The sequence below is a fragment of the Phalacrocorax carbo genome, chromosome 4, assembly GCF_963921805.1.
Source record: "Phalacrocorax carbo chromosome 4, bPhaCar2.1, whole genome shotgun sequence".
In the NCBI taxonomy this organism is placed as follows: domain Eukaryota; kingdom Metazoa; phylum Chordata; class Aves; order Suliformes; family Phalacrocoracidae; genus Phalacrocorax; species Phalacrocorax carbo.
The window spans coordinates 78,518,415-78,535,832 of NC_087516.1; the positions used below are offsets into that span (position 1 = coordinate 78,518,415).

The 17,418-nt window shown below is 40.2% G+C and overlaps 1 protein-coding gene across 1 annotated transcript in view; it reads right to left on the reverse strand.

Annotated features, from left to right (window-relative positions):
- Positions 1-17,418, reverse strand: part of SYNPO2 (synaptopodin 2) — a 96,558-nt gene that overhangs the window by 12,870 nt on the left and 66,270 nt on the right. Inside the window, exons 3-4 of the mRNA XM_064450551.1 lie at positions 14,610-15,403; positions 9,102-11,281 (exon numbers count right to left, since the gene is read on the reverse strand). Coding sequence (XP_064306621.1) covers positions 9,102-11,281; positions 14,610-15,403 — 2,974 coding nt within the window. The remainder of the gene's footprint in view (positions 1-9,101; positions 11,282-14,609; positions 15,404-17,418) is intronic.

The window sequence follows — 17,418 nt, forward strand, 5'->3', positions numbered from 1 at the left end:
GCTGCCCCTTGACAGAGCCCAGGACCTGGGCCCAAGCAGCCTCAAAGGGGAGAGCATCTGGTTTGAATACAGGGGGCCAAGAAGCAGACTTTTAACAGGGTAGAAAAAACAGACAATGGAAGGATGGAGAAGAGACTGGACAAAGCAAGACCAGGAGCTGATGATACTTGATACAGAAGGAGAATCTGTATTCAGCACTGGGTTGGAGAGTGATGAGGCTAGGACCTGAAGGCCAAGGTTCCTGAGCTTGGATGAGAAGCTTAAGGAATGGAAAATTGAGCTGAGTAGCTTGCAATGAGGCTACGATGAGGAGACCAGGAAAAGAAGTTGAAGAAATGGGGCAAGGAAGGTGCATTTGGGGAAAAGAACCTGTGCCCACTACTGTGTATTTTCCTTCAGAGTTCCAGGGAAATTTCTTCCCCAGAGAAGGAATGCTTGCCCTTCCACAGTCTCTCTGCTGTCAGAAGACTGTGAAGCCCCGTTGGAAAACTGTGTCATCCTCCCAGTGCTGATTCACCAGCAGGATGTCAACATGCGTTTGCTGCCAGTTACTGGAGCAGCGTGATGGCAGTTGTCTGTGGTGGTTCAGGCCATGCTGGAGGACCCTGTTGGTTACAGTATGCTAGATGATAGTATTCCAGGGTTTGGTTTGTTGTTAGAAAACTCTTGGGTCTTAGACACACAAAGCTACCTTGAAGCAATGCTAGTGAAGTTGGAAGGTCAGGTATTCAAAAACTATGAAATGCAAGCATCGTTGCCCAGTGCATATGCATCTTGATTAAATTTCACGACTTCTGCCCCATCTAGTGCCATTTCAGGGCTTCATTTAGGAAATACTAGGATTATATAGGATTATATAGCAAGGGAGTATATTGTGCAAAAGGTGCTTTCACTGGTTGGATTTCACAGCTGGTCCCTGAGGATTCCCTTTCTGGCCTTTCACCTGGAGACCTGTGATCTGTTAACAGTCACAGACTGATGTTAAGGATCACATAATTTGAAACAGTAACTAAACTAGTTCATGTGCTACTGGACTCTAAAGATGCTAAGTGTCTTGAACTGAACACCCAAGGCTACTGAGTGTCCTAGTATCAGTGCCGCACATTTCATGCATTATTTACTATTTGTAGAATGCAATGGTGTAAAAATGAACTATGGCTTCTGAATGACTTAGAAACTAACAAAAAAAAAAACGATCTATGAAGACATAATCCTGCATGAAGAGCACACTTTGAAGAGTGTACATCAAGCGAGGAATGGTGCTAAGCATGGAAAAATGTCAAATCAAAACAGTAAGGAGCTATTCGTCAGCTGAGCAGTGCCGTTCTGTGCCCTGAATTTAGTGTGGAGCCCTACAGGAAAAAATAGCAGATGATGACATGATTACAGATGTTATGGCCACACAAATGCCCAAGAGGGTTGGATTAAGCTGATGCAGGCGACATCAATTGCAAATGCCTCATTTCGCAACCCAGTGTTTATCATTGTTTTTTCATAATTATATATACATAGCGTCAGGTGCTTGCTTCAGTACGGTTCCTGTGGCAGTACCAAGTCTGTCAAGTTTCTCTACCGAAACACATCTCTGAAATTCAATAATCTTAGGATGGGAAAAGTTTATCATTTTGTACATGTGGAATGCTCACAGCTCTGCAACAGAGTACAGTGGAGGTGCAGATTTACATCATCATAAAAAGTTGTGTTGCTGCCTCTCATTTTGTGTAATCTTTTAATTTTTAATGGAATGACACGATGAAATTTTTTTCTCATTTGTCACACTTTTGCACTTTCTAACACCAGCCAAACAAGCGGCAAGGAAGTAACTAAAAATCCTTTTCTGGAGAAACTTACAGCTAAGCTTGGTTCATAAAAGGTATTCAGGTAGCATGGCTAGGACTGGCAGAAATACCTGTACATCTCCAAAACTGTTCACTTAACCAAAAAAAATTAAACTGCAGGCAGATTTTGAGGTTTTCTTGTCACCTGCTTAGGTTCCACTTTTAAGTTATCAGCCTGTTGTGTGAAAATTAACAAGGCTCTAGGAAGAAAACTAAGTGTACCCAGATTCCTGTGCTTTGCTCTTGTACACAGTGTAAAGCCATGCACCAACAACAACCTGCACAGTGAGACTATAAGAAAGAGCATTCTCACAGACCAAAGAAAAAATCACTAGCAGTTATTGACATTTCGAAAAAAAAAAAAAAGTGTTTTTTTGCAAAAACTTTCTTTAAAAGACTGAAAATATTTGTCCATAGGTCATTAATGTATGGAAACTTTTGATTCTAATATAAATATACTGAATTCTTTGCTTTGCAATCAGTTAAAGCTCATACTGGAATCAAGGAGTGTTGTGCTCTGTGTCACCCTTTGTAATCCAACATGCATTACAGTGATTGGGAGTGTATTTTATTTCTGTAATGTTCCTCCTTTTCTTCTGTTTGTTGTGCACTTCTTAAATCAGTTAAAATCTATTGTTTCAGATACAGATGGAAACATCAAGAGAAGCACTCCATCTGTTCAACAGTTTAGTCTTTACACCTATTTAGAAATAACCTGGATACTTCTGTAGCATCTTATCTTTCAATTGCCTGGAATTATGAGGGGACTCTCCGTTTTAAGATGTCTGTCCTAAAGACATACAAAAGAATCAAGGGTTCTTGTTTGAAAATGCTTACTATTGCTATATTGATTACCCCGCACAGGAAGCCCTCATTCTGATAGCCAATCTATAAGCATGGCTCAGTAAGTTATCTTTCTCATAGCTAGGTGAGTAGCCTCAGCCTAAGGGAGTGTGCAGTTATTATAACGTACTACCACGGAAGTTTGTGCAGGTTTCACGTGCCCTGAAATTAAAAACAGTTGGTCAAGATCATAACAAACTGGAATAGGTTTTTTCCCTTTGAAATCTTCGGAGGATAACAGGAGACTTGGTTAGCATGCTATATAAAGAGAAAATCCTTGCCTTCCTTACTCAAGGAAGCAAATGTTAAAACCATGGAAATATCATCATATGGTTAGTCTTAGCTTGTAAAGGAAGAGTTCAAGTCTGCTTCTGTAGACACCCTTCCAACATAGTATTTTACTAAGCTTCAGGACCTTTCCTACTTTTTAAATCATCTGAAAATAACCCTAAAGTGCTCCTGTAGTAAGCAACCGGCCTGAAAAGCACTTGTGAAACAGCTCTTGAGTGATTCCAACACCTCCCTTATGAAATCACATGCAAAGGTAACTTTTACTATAAAGTAAGAACAGTCGTTGTTCTGGGTACTATGAGGTTGTGATGGTGGCACCAAGCGTGCTATGAAATTATCAGGCTCACAGATTTTCCCAAGAGATCTATCAGCAGTGAGTAATTCAGAGCTTCTGAATCCATGGGTGTTTGAAGATCTTGTCAAGTTTCTTCTTTGGGTAAAGTTTCTGTTTCAAGCTGAGTAGACTCATAATAAATGACATCATGCCAAGCTGTGTAATTAAGATTTGCACTTGCCATGCCGAACTGCCAAAGTCATCAGTGGAATCCTGGGTGTTTGACGTCAGGCAAAGAAAGTTGTATCATATTTTGTTAAAAAGGCAAGACTGGAAGAGTGGGTCTTTCTAGAACCAATCGTTTTTTATTCTTAACGCTACGAAATCTGGAAAAGGATCCTGGGAAAAGAGAGGAGAAAGATTTTGCAAATTGTTAGTTGTGGAGACTGCTGTCGTTTCCCTGGTATTTCCCTACCTCGTAGCATACAGAGGATTCCCGGCAGAGATGGTGGAGCATGATGGTAGGGCTGGTCCTTTGTTGAGGTGTTGTCCTGGATACTTGATAAACAGTGTCCCTCCCAGTTCACATCATCTGGTGTCAAGTTCTCTTTATAATTGCATATAATCTTTTATGAGAGTTCACCTTAGCACTTTCGAAAACTCTCGCGTACAGGAGCTATCTAGGGTAATATGTCTGCAGATCTGTTGTCTCTCAGAGCAACAGCTGATTGGTGGGGCCTGCTTTTTTTTAAAGCTCAGTTTCTTCTTTTTGCTGGACATTAGCCTTTCGGTTCTTTCGCAGTATCTTTTTGTAAATAGTAGAGAAAAAAAATCATGCCCAGTGATGTGAGCACTCTGTCATCCAAAAGTAATCTAGAAAATTTCAACAAAAGGCTGGAAACAGTCAGCCATCTCTATGCAGAATAATTAAACCCTCTTGCTGATTGTTTTCTTCTCTTGTACCATCAGTATTTCATGATCCTTTGATAGGTATTTTATCCTCTGCAGTCTCTGCTTTTTTCCTGGAGTTTTCTCCCCACTGCTTGGCTCCCTCTAATCCTAGTAGGTTTTTTTTCTCCCAAAATTGCTGCTCGCCACTTAGCATTAATTTTCCTATCTGAATCACACACCAGCCCCATACTTCCTAGTTTCTGGAGCCTGCTGATACCTCAACCTCTTAGTATTTCTTTAATTCAAATACAAATTTGTGTGAATTCTAAACTTTCATTTTAGTGTGAATAATAACAGCACTCTGCCAAAAAGAAAATAAACTCATTGCCACGTGATTGCTGTGGTGACAGCAACATGGGTCACTCCAGTTTTGGGGCTGATTTTGTGTTTTGACTCTTGAATGTCTCACATAAAATAAAATCAGGTATACAAAATGAAATAAATAAAATAAAACTAGGTCTATAAAATTAGGGTGACTGCAAGAAGACTTCAGCCAAAATTTAACTGAAACCTCCTTTTGATGGCTGATCTCAAAATGGCATTGGCTTAATCTCAAAGTGAATTGTCAGTGTGTGCAAGAGAGAATTGGGCATTCCCTGCTGCAAGTCTTGATGTTAGTGTATTATAAAAGTCCCACACCATCGGCCAGGTGCTTTTGGAACCAGGGAGCTTATTGTCACTGGATATTGTCACATGTCTTAGGACACTGGCAAAATTATTTCTTCCACAAGAGAGCAGAAAGCAAAAGAATGAGGCTTACTTGTAAGAGATGGTAATGTTTACTCTGTAAATGTTCCTACAGAAAAAACTCATTGAAATATCTTTCTGTTTGTTTCATAATATCTTTTGCTGAGCAGGAACATGGTAAGATGGTTCCCCTAGAGAAGGGGGGAGAAGTTAAGCAGTTCTTTGTTCAAGAACTAAATTTTGTCTTTTATTTTTGCAACAGAGATTTTAACTTTTTTGTCTAAAAGCTACTCATCTCCAAACCAAAACATTTCAATTCAGGTTTTATAACAAGAGGTCTATAACTGAATCAGAAATTAAAATCATAAAAACCCTTGGATGAGGTAGCTGTTTTCATGAAACAGCTGTCTAGAATGTGAGATCCAGACTGGTACAGTTTAATACCTCCAGTATGTGCTATACTTGAATGTGCTAAAACCAACAGAAAACACTTAAATTCCTCTTTTAATGTGAACGTGCTGGAAGTATTGTTATTAGGGGCGGCCTAAAGTTCACTGTTGAATATGCTTACATAGTAAACATAATTACCTCTTGGTAAACTTGTCATATTATATTAAAATAATTCTAACAGCTTTTTCAGAAAAAACACTTCCAGCACTCACTGCCCTTTCAAAGTGAAATTTCAGGTGGCTTCTTTCCGCACAAACTATTCATTTCTGGACATTGCAGCTATGTTTGACATCATCATTAGCTTTTAATTTGGACCCATGACGACAAACAGCTCAACTTTCCTCTAAATACCTGCTTCACAAGAGACTACGTTTTGGATAAAACTATTACTCTAAGTAGGCTAGCCTTCTGAAATATAAGAATTACAGACTTACCTGGTTAGTAAAAAGAGTCTTGAAGCCAAGTTGGATCCAAGCACTATGCATGTAGAATGATGTGTATATATGAATTTGAATTCAGAGTTGGACTGTGAGTGGCATTTTCAAAAGACCTTAGCTGAGTTAAGAGGACTAGTGTCACTGGGGCTTTTGCTTTTAACTCTTATTAGTGCTTTAAAAAATCCTTCGGTCATTGCTATAGGCCATATGAAATGCTTGTATTTGAATAACAGCCAAAAATCCAAATGTGATCAAAATCCAAATTTTCAGCATAGATGCACTTCCTCTTCTCTTGGACAAAGTAAAGACAAGATAGGCTAATAGCTGTATTTTATATTCCTATCACAGAGCTGACTTTTTGCTTATTGCTATAAACATGCATATTTAGTTGACTTCTTAAGTGAACTTTTGGGTTGTGCTAAAATGAAAGAAATAGCAAAATTATATTAAAGATTACAGTTATGCATTTCAGGTGAACTTAGCTCTAGACAGATGAGTCAGGAAACTGAAATGTTCTCTTTCAGTCCACAGGTCTCCTCTAGCTCCTATTAACTTGACTTCTGTCTTTCTGGAGAGCTGATTTCCTTTGGATGAGAATATATCCCAGCTTTACCTCTTTTTCTTCTGCTGATAATTAGAATAATAAAGCTTATTACTTCTTACTTGGAAACTGGTATGCCATGTAGGCATATATAAACCTAGAAGTCAGATTTCAGTAATACACATATTTCACGTGGGATACTCTGTAGCTGGTGATGAATTCCAAAAGTTACTGACCTGAGCCTGATAGGAACTGGTGGCCATGCTGTGCAAGCTGCTGTATCTTGTTAGTAGCCACATGCATCAACATCAACACTTGTGGTGGAAGTACAAAACTGCTAAAAATCTCCTCATTAAGGAAATAATCTTGGGGTGGTAGGGTGAACAAGTACAGAAGTGTGATTATGATTTACAGATGTATTTTACAGGAGGAGACTGTAAGTAAAAACAGGTAAGGCAATATGAGGCTGATTGGATTTCTATCTCTCTAGCAGCACTACTTATCTTTGGTAGGGTATCTTTACTCTGAGTAAATACTAGTATCTTAAACTTCTACCTAAAATAGTATATGTAGCTTCAGATAAAACTATAGGGGAAGGAGGAGGGAGGAAGGCGAAGGGGAAGAGGAAAGGAAGGGGAAAGAGAAAGGGAAGGAGAGGGGACAGAGGAGATTGCATATTAGCAGGATAGCATAGAAAATAGGTTTCCCCTAAAATATATTGTCAGTCTGTACATGTAAGTGAAACAAAGGAAAACACAAACCAAACCAAAGAAAAAAAACCCAAACAGGCAGAGAGGAAAGGGACAAGTTTAATGATAGAAGAAAAATACAGATATTGACAGTGGAAAACAGATAGAAGGGAGCTCTCCAAAGGATTAAAATATTGCTACTTTCTCTTTCCAGGTAAATGCAGTGTAATTCTTTCTTGAGTTTTCCAATCTATTTTTTTCCAAAATTTCCCATCATTCTCCTGAATTTTAAGAGGGAAATGGATCACTTGGTCATTTTCGTCTAATACAGTCAGTATCCCAATCCAAAATTTAAAGGGGAGAGTAGGATTTGGAGGTCCAAAATTCAAAGGAGAGCTTTTTATTGGCTTGATTAGACTTTGATTCCAGTCTGCTTTCTGCACGTACAACCAAATGCATTCCCCTCAACTTTGACTGCAGTTGAGTTACCGTCATGGAACCAAACTAAGGAGATTTTGTTCATACTGGGGAATGTTTCTTCATCAAGATAGATAGTTCTACTAAAACGCCTATGATATAAAAGATCCATAATCCGGTCTGTAGCTAGCTCGATGGTAGTTTAAACAAATATATCAACAGATTCTGCCACTTTTATTCACAGAAGGCTGGTTTAATCTTTAGCTTCACCCTTGGGATGGAGTTTGGTACCCTTAGTTGTGTGAAACAACGCATTGTTTCAGACCTAGCACCACTGGTGTTAACAGGACTGCTTACTGAAAAACATGCTAAACTACTCAAATATAGCTCCTTGATTTCAGCAAGGCTTTGTATTCACTGCGGTATTATATAGTAGGTTTCAAGACTACAGACCCTTAAGAATTTTCTACAGTAGCAGTATTTCAATACTTAGTCCTCAGTACGACAAGTAAAAGGTGAAAGTATAAGACCAGAGTAAAAAGGTTTAAAGTGGGAAGAAGACTGTAAAGCCTCAAGTGAAAATAATAACGTGTTCAAGAGACCAATAGGAAGACATGGCCATATTTATGATCTACTGTTAAGTGCTAATTTCTGTGGCATATACTATTATGGTTGTAAGAATCAGTACTCTTGAATATACATATCCCTTCAGTTCTCAGTCGCTGTGCTTTCACAAGAAACCATTGCATTACATTGCAGCTGCAAAACCCAGCTCACCTCTCTGACTGTTCAATAATTTTGATTTACTGGCTTCTATCTTACTTGCTGGATTCAAGGCAAACTTTGGCTAAAAATATGTCTGCACTTGGGATGTCAAACTTCCCCAAAATGGGAAATCTTTAACAATTTTTCCAGCTGTCTTTTCCACCTCTTTTAGTCTTCAGAACACTCCAGCATCTCTTATAGGATGTTCTCTGTGAAATCACAGAGGCAATTCATTATTTTGGATCACAGCTGATCCACATAGCTTACAAACTAAGCCCCTGGCCGATCAACCAGATTCCTGTGGAAGGACCTTTGAGCCAGGACAGGTTCTGACTGCATTCAGTGGGGTTCTGTGCAGGCCAAAGGTCTATCCAGTCGTATTCTGCTGGTGATCAGTCAGAGCCTAATACTGTATCTATTTTATGCTATGTTAGTAATACGTATTACTATTAATATCATTTAATAAGGCACTTCTTAAAAAAAAAAAAAAGTCCTCAAATCCCTAGGTCATTAGAACATAGCTGGGGAGGGGAGCAGGAAGAAAGCTCTTCTCTATTATTTTGACATACCAGGAATATTTCTTACTGTTGTTTCTGTTGTGGTAGTCCTAAAGCAAAAACCTAGTGTCCTGCTTACTTAATACAATGATATCTATTAATTTCAGGATGTTACGTGTGTAAAGCATCTGATAATATGCATAAACGTGCTAGAATTTGTATCTATTTTGATTCCTTAAAAAAGTTCAAACATTTTGGACCCAGATTTGAGGTGATACATCTGACATTATTAAGTAAGCTAAGGAATACTATTTGCACTGTTTATGTGGCAGGTTACTACTGCAAACGATTGATTGCAAGCGAAATGGACACTAAGTTTCAGCTGTACGGTTTACTCTTCAATAATTGATGGCTTCCACACCTGTGCAGTGACGCCAGCTTTCTTTGCTGAAAATTTTGGCCTCGGAGCAGTAAACAAGGAGGATGTGGTGGTTTCTGGCTTAGAAAATGCAGAGTAGCCTGTAGGTGAATATGATTCATTTACTGGGATAGAGGCATTTGACTGGAACGAAGGTTGTGAACTGTAGGCTGGCACGGAGTACACTGAAGACGCCCGGGCATTAGTAGGGGAGCCAGCGCTAGGTGGTCTTAAAGGTAGAGCTTGCTTTGAAGTGTACACCTTCGATGTCTGCTTAATAGCAAGGCTTTCCTTAGTACTAGGAGGTTGAAAAGTAAATAAAGATGCATCGAGTTGATAAGGTTGATGTTTCATAATATCCAAAGCATTGAGAACTTTCTTAGGTTTTCTTTTTGTGTTTTTGGTAGCAGCCGTGGACTTAGAGGAGGACTTGGTAGCAGCAGGAGGATAAGACGGGGAGTGGATGGGATTATAAGCAACAGGTGGAGGTGCTCGGACGTTAGATGAGTATTTCCAAGAAGCTGGTAAAGATGGAGTTGGAGATGAGGCTCGTGCCATGTTTGCCTGCACAGTCTCTGAATCTACCACATACTTCTCCATTCGAGAGTGCCTTCTGGCAAATAACTGTGCTCCTTTCCCACTCATAGCTGGTGGCATCTCAAAGGGTGGCTTTGTTCCTCCAGCACTTGGTGTGACTGGTGTTGTCTTGGGTGTGTGGTTTGGACTCGCTAGGGTTGCCTGAGGCCCTTTGAAAGGACCAGCTAGGTTGAGAGTACTTGGAGGATGGGCAGGAGAATGAGGATACTGTGGGGATTTGAGTGGTGCAGGATATGCTGCCTGAGGTGAGGCTGGTGCTGGGAAAGAAGGAGGCTTATTAGAAGCCGCAGCTGGAGGTGACCAAACTGGTGAAACCGGAGTACCAGCAGTAGGAGAGACCTTGAGTGAAGGCTTTGGAGCAACAGGAGGAGGGGCCTTCTGTTTAGATGCTTGAGTCTGCATGAAATTGCAAGCTTCTGCTCCCAAACTGAGGTAGTCTTCTTCAGGTCCTGACTCAAAACCAGCTCCAGTACCTTTTTTGCCCTCTGCATTGTGTACAAGGGACAACAGGGCAGGATTAGGACTTACTTTGGGTGCTTCTTTGAAAGTGAACATAGGTTTTGAAGTGCTTCTTCTCTTTGCCTCTTGCAGTATCCCGGTTCTTTTGGCTGGCACCGCAATCCTTTCATCTCTGGATGCTATGCGTTCTGTTGGCTCAGTGAATGACCACACATTTGGGGCAGCTCTGCTGGCTGCAGGAGCTGAAACAGGTCTGTATAAAGCCTCAGGTGATGGGCTAATAGAGCAGTAAGGAGGTGGTGCTGGTATATCTGAAAGAGGACTAGTGACATTTCTTGTGGGTGAAAATGGTGCAGCTGCTCGGTTTTGAACCCCAGAAGGGAAGGGTTTAGCTGTTTTATTCAATGGTGCCGCTTTTTGAGCTACAGAGGACTGAAAGGAGAGGTTTGTGTCTGGTGCTAAGCCAAAGCCATTTTGCTGTACAGTCTTGCTATGATTCTGGCTCATGTCTGTGTAGCTTTTGCTCACACAGGTCTGCTGTCTTGATATTTCTTCCTCTTTTGTTTGATAGACTGAAGAGCTTACTTTCTGGAAGTTCTCTGACACGGCTTCCCTTCGTTCCTCTGTATGCACTGTGCGTGCCTTCATCTCCTCTTGCTCTGCTGTAATCTGATCCATCCTCTGCCGCCTCTTGGCAAACATGAGGGCCCCTTTACCTGTGCTTTCTGGAAGCGTCTGCATCTCGTCTCCACTTTTTGTTTTCTTTTCAACCTCAGGTAGACCACTGTCCCAGTCAAATGTCACAATCTTACCGTCGTTGTCAATGTCAGAGAAGAAATCTTCATCTATTTCTGACTCGCTCGTTGCAAGCAAACTCACTTCAAAAGTGTTTTCTTTGTCCCCCTCTTCACCTTCACCTTCTTCACCCTCGTCTTCGTCACGTTCTAACTCCCCAGTACCGTAGCTAACTAAAGTATATTTCCTTGCCCTTTGACGACGCTTTTTGAACATCAACACCCCCTTGGAATTGGGATTGGGAGCTGCTGTCAGCAGCAACGCAATACTTTTACATTTAGATTTGGCTTCTTTGACCTGCTTCTCTGACAGACTCTCACTTCGCCGGAGCCCTACGGAAAGAATTGAAGCGCACATTTAATTGCATGCAGCCCAGAAAAATACAAGGAGACTAATAACAAACAGTTCTGCATTCATCTGTACTGAAATTTACCCACTGTCCCCTTCCCCCATATTAAAACATTTATTTTCTTTTGCATGGAGAGGTCATTATACTTCAGCTTTTCCCACAATATCAACTGTGTTGTAAATTCCATACCCAGCATTCCTTAGTGACACCCGTGCAAGTTCAAAGGCGGCGCCACTTTCTTCAGGACTTTCTTATGTTACATGTGTCTTTATTTCTAGTGTTCTCGATTTTTATTCCCATAAGTAATCTCAGCAGCAAGAGGCAGATGATATTTTCTCATTTATTCAGTTCCTAGGCTTACAGCAGACATTCCCAGCCAGCTAGGCCCATGACTGCTTCACATCTGTGACCAAATGAAACTGAGTGTGTTCTGTCTGATGGTGGCAGCAGCTTCTGCCATTTATGTGTTAATTTTACTCATATGCATTACAAAATGTGTATAGCTGATACAAGTCGGAATGCTTCTACATATTGGCTATTTAAAAGCAAGTGTACATCCAAAAAGGCGTACACAGAAACCATTAGCATTAACTTTCAGCCTCTTGGAAGACATGGGATTTTGGGCATGGTACTCAACAAAAGCAGGTTTCAGTGTTTTAACAAGCTTTACTTCCTGAAACATAAACCAAAATTTTGTAAGATAGAACAGCTCCAGAGCATTTATTCTGAAAACGTGGCAAGAATAAATATACTTTTAAGAACTGAATGGAGGAGGCTCAACTAACTTCTCAAGAGTATTCGCTAGCATGTATCAATAATACATATTTCTTAAAGCATAAATTATTGGTTTCCATCAAGTCACATAGGACAGGAATAGTTGCAGCTGCAAAGCTGATAGATGCACTGTCCATCAGCATGACTGCTTCCTCGTTATGTGATGCGGAGCAAGTGCCTCATGGGGCAACGTGGGTCAGGTGGTGCTCCTGTTTCTTTCCCTTCCTTATATTCTACCACCACATCTCATGAATAGCAGCCTCAATAGCTTCTCTGGTCAAAAAAGCTAGACTTTAAAGCTGTTCCTGTCTAAATCAATGGTCCCCTTCCACTAATTTCAAAAGGAAAAAGCGTGCCTCTGATTTATAAAAATAGAACAGTAAATTATTTAGTAAGTTTTGCTAGTGTAAATAAAGCAAACTTATTGAAGAAAGCCATGTGATATATTTTCTAGTAATGATCCTTTTAGCCATGGCAGTAGATGGAGTCTGATACTTTTCCTATTAAAGACAATTGGAGTTTTGCCATTATGCCAGATGACAGCATGACTGGACCAACGGTTCTCACAAGAACCTATAAAAGAGAAAAGAGCATGGCACCTGAACCAGCAATTTGTAATATTTTATTTTGAGAGGGCCAAATCACAAAATCCTTGGCCCAGTCCTTTGACAATCCAAATGCTTGCAATAGTCACTGAAGACATTTTCCAGAAGTGTGGGCTTTAGTGTTAGAGTGCCTCTGCAAACAGAAATGGTCGCCCTTCAGCGTGTAAGTTCTATGCTTTCAAATAAGCTACTTGCAAGAGCAGTGAGTGTTTTTCTAGGAAGGGGATTCAGCAGGTACCCATACAGTTCTGTGGACAGAAAAATTGCAACTTTTCTTTTTGCTAGTATATTTTCTCTTGATTCATCTGAATAGTTACTTAATCAAAGAAATCAAAAGATTTATAGAGAAAATTTCTGCTAAAGTAATCAAACACCTGTAATAAATATTCTTCTCCAGTTTAGACTTAAACGCTGCATTATAACTTCTAAATATACAAAAAGCATACATAGTATTTGCTGCACACAGATTATTCCCCCGTGCTTGGCAGTTTGTTTGTTCTCATGTGTAGATAGGATTTTACAAATAATAATAATAAAACCAAGCATTTTTATCGAATCAGTGGTTCCTAAGGACAAAGACCTGCCACTAGATTAGAGGGAACTGAGATTGTCATAGCTGAGATGGGAAAAGGACAGACTCTATGTCCCACTTGAAAGCAGAATTTATCATGTAATATGTAGTTCATTCTTTGTACTTTTGCCTTATTAGAGAGTCACTGCAAGTAAGTCTCTAAGAAAGGCAGGCACAGTCCCACAGTTGGTTCTAACTTTGCAGCCAAAATGTAAAGCATGTGCACTTTTCTTTCATGCCTCATTTAATATGCCAAAAATATGTGGATTGCATACAGACAGTTAGGCATAAGTAACTGCTTAATCCACTTGCCAAGAAGATACAAATGCTTATCATGCTAAAAATATGCTTGCAGAGGAATTAGCAGTGGGTTAGCAGACTAATTCCAACACTGCATGTGAAATAGCTTGTTGCTACAGTATATCACTGCACACATTCAAGCACCTTTGACATACTGCTACTAAATCCCCAGACAGGATTCTTAACATTGTTGGGAAAGAGCAAGCAACCAATAGAAAGGTCCCAAATTAATAAAATAATAGATAGATAGATAGATAGATAGATAGATAGATAGATAGATAGATAGATAGATAGATAGATAGATAGATAGATAATACGTATCTACACTCAATTAATTCATATTGGATCCAGTTCCAAGTTTACGTTCATGTAAACTTCTTGGACACATTTTCAAGCTGACCTCTGGGTATGGAAGTCAGAAGAAGTAGCATGTTCACTTTACAGTCTAGAGAAGACTGACAAAACTGAAAGGATCATGTAACAGTTATACATATGCTCGTGTCTGTCAAAATCTCTTCTGCGGGCAACATCAAGCATTTCTGCTAGCCTTTTTTATTAACTTTTAAGAGCAGTAGCATGGCTTTGATTTTAGATGATGCAAATGACAACACAAAGTTTTTGCTATAAAAGGAGAAGTCCACAGGATTCACTTAGACATGTGCAAGCAACTTGCTTTTTTTGTTAATATTCTACAGATTGCCTCTGGATATACGTTAGAAGACCAGTGGAATTCAGCCCTTTTTGGAGATGTAAGTATTTTTAGTTGAACAAAGTAATGAGTTAATTCCAAAGTGGAAGTCTAACTAAGCAAAGTTATTCAGCACAGTTAAGGCATGGGTATACTCTTGGCTCATCCCCAGCAACATTGTATTACTCTGAAAAAATACATAAAGCAAGAACAGAAACATCATTTAAAAGAAAAAGATAGAGGGAAAGTTAGAAAACTGCAGAAAAAAACTCTAAAGATTTTTTTTTCTAATGCAGTCTAAATTCTGAAATTATGTGTAGAGTTACAAAAGATACCCTCAGGCAGTGCAAATGATTAGATGGGACATACTTACTTGCGTGCCTCGCCCTGTGCTTGAGAGGTCTGTGATCCCTTTCCGAGTGCTGGTCGTCTTCTCCCTGCTCTGTGCCTTCTGATGAGATTGCAAAGGAGAGGAGGGAAGGAGGTGCTTCTGACTGCCCTCCTTCCTCTTGAGAATCAACACACCCCCTTTCAGCTAGAGACCTGGGTGCTTCCTTCTCCCTGTCCGAACAGTCTAGGATCACCTCCACCCTGGGGAGAGATGGAGCTGCACTCTGGATCCTCTTGACCTCTTTGCCACTAGAAAACTGGACTACTTTGCTTGACCACTGGATGTTGCCCTCTTTCACGCCCAGGGGAATTGCGATTACAGGGCTAGTTCCGTCCTGTTGTACACTGGGTCCTCTTCCCGAAGGGGTGCATTTTTCTGCCCCTAAGAGAGTCACAGTAGGAGCATTGGTGCTCTTGTGCGCATCATTTGAGAGGGACAGCTGCAGCTCAACCATAGTACCTGGCCTTCTTTCTTCTGTCTTCCCTCTGAAAGCAGCCTCGTCTGTCTCGAGCACTTTGGAGCTGCCTATCACTTTAGGAGTAATTCTGTGGCTTTGTATGGTCTCTTGTTTCGTTTCAGAAAAGTGTGTGTTACTTTCTCCTGCTCCCTGGTGAGTCTCACTGTATATCTCTGTGATGCATAGATCTCCATGGGGTATCTCTTTCGCTGTGTTAATTTGCAGTGTAGTACTCTCCCTATAGTTCTCATTTTTTATGTTATCGTGCCTTCCATTTTCTCTTTCAGCGCTCAAGGTTTCATTTATTCCATTGGAGGATCTGCACATACATAAACAAGTAATTCAAGAAATTAAGCTGCTGTAAGCACAGCAATTGTAAGTACAGTTACAAAAAGCAATTTCTGTGTAGTATTTTTCCCCCTATATTTATTGTGGTACCTGCTAGCATGTCCATTTAAGTAGAAGAATTTTCTGACAATGTAGAGGTCTTAAACTGAAACATCTTTGTATCTTTCAAAGTTCTTCAACTTAACAGTTCAGTAAGAGGGAAATTACACTACTGCAGTAGAACTATGATCCCTCTGCCATCCTTCTGCTATGTTGAGTTATATCATTCCTAACATCAGGATGCTTTCACAGACACATTTCTGTCATAGTGTTTCCAGGCAACTGCTGCTGAGACTTCTGGGACAATACTTCATATTTCACATGTGCATGAGAAAATTAGCTTTGCATGACACCAGAAGAGTGGTTAATTTTTGGCTCTGTGACTACTACTGCAACTGTTTTAGGCACCATCCTCACATACAGTTCCTGTCCCAAATAGTTTACTCTCTAAGGAATAGATAAGTACTGAATGAGGATCACAGGGAGGGGAATGAATACTTAAAATACACATTTAAAACATTCTGGGCTTAGTCCAGTGATCTAGTGAGAAAGGATAGTGAACCCATACTTCCTGAAGCCTACTATATACCTCACTGTAGCTTCCTTTTTTAAACTATTCATTCCCCTGGCCCAGTTAGGCTGTTTTACTGGTGTTAGAACTCCTGGTGTACTCTCTAGCTTCTTTCAGTACTCTGGGCCATACTGACTACTATGAATTTGAGAAGAAAACTTTTCTATACAGCAAAACTGCAGCATGTTATTAAGGCTTTCTGTTGACTAGAAGGCAGCAAAGCACTTTTTCAAATGAGGGAAGCCGTGGGTACCCTCAGTAAAATATTAGAATCAAGTATTATGGAAATTTCTGAAATAAAAAGTGGGTCCCAGGTATTCTGAAACTTTGGAACCCCCTACAAAGAAAGGCTGGAAGAAGCAACAGAAGAAATAAATCTGTCAGTGCACTGAAGAGACTTCAATATCACTTGCTTTTCTAGCCATGCAGCATACTGTTTGTACCAGTCTGGGTCTGCCTCAAATAGCACAAAATGTGTAACATCCATTACACCACATATGGAGCTACATAAAGGTCAGACAGATTTTAATTTAGGGAGCTCCTTGTGAATGCTGCTGCATTCCATCATGTTATGCTGTTTGGATGATCAATTGTACTGCTCTTAAGCACAGATAAATTACAGAAATCTGTAAACATTTCCTTGTAAGATATGAAACTGGGGGCTGGGCCAGTTAAACGTTAGCCTTTATTGGTAGCTGAGTGATTGTGTGTATGTATGTGTGCGAGAGAAAGATTTCCACCTTAAAAGGCCCTCGCTACTTTTGGATATGCTTCTACTCTATATAGACATAAATGTGTATCCACGTGTCAAGAGGCAGAATACTGGGTCTGATCACTTTTTTGTCATTTAAGATTCTGTTTTGTCAAATTATTATTTTTGTTTCAGGTCTTTCCAGCTCACTGCAGGAACAACACGCCTGGTGTAATTCCAGGAAGGAAGCAGAACTCATGGAGTCAGCACAGCAGGGTTTGTCTCAGAGTCATGTTTTACTCCCTACATGGTGCATTTAATTTTGGTATGCACTTAGCACACTCCCTACTTCCCCCTAGAAATTTTCTTTCTAGACTCAGCAGTAGCCCGAGAGTTGCTAACACTGATGTGAAAAGGGCAGGCTTGCATTTCTGTTTCTGTCCCCACTCTCGATGTTTCCCGGATACATCTGTTCAGCATTTGTCGGGAAGGTCAGTAAGATGCCCCCCCACATGGCAGCTGGAGAGTGCCTGCCCTGCAGGGTGTCTCTTTCCTCTGATCCTGTAAACCGAAGATTTTGTGGGCGCTGCTGGTCAGTAACTGTGGTTTACAGGGAATTGGGAAAACTTTTTGTAGACATGAAAGGCCAAGTAGCATTTTAAAAACTACTTTAAAAGCCCAATTT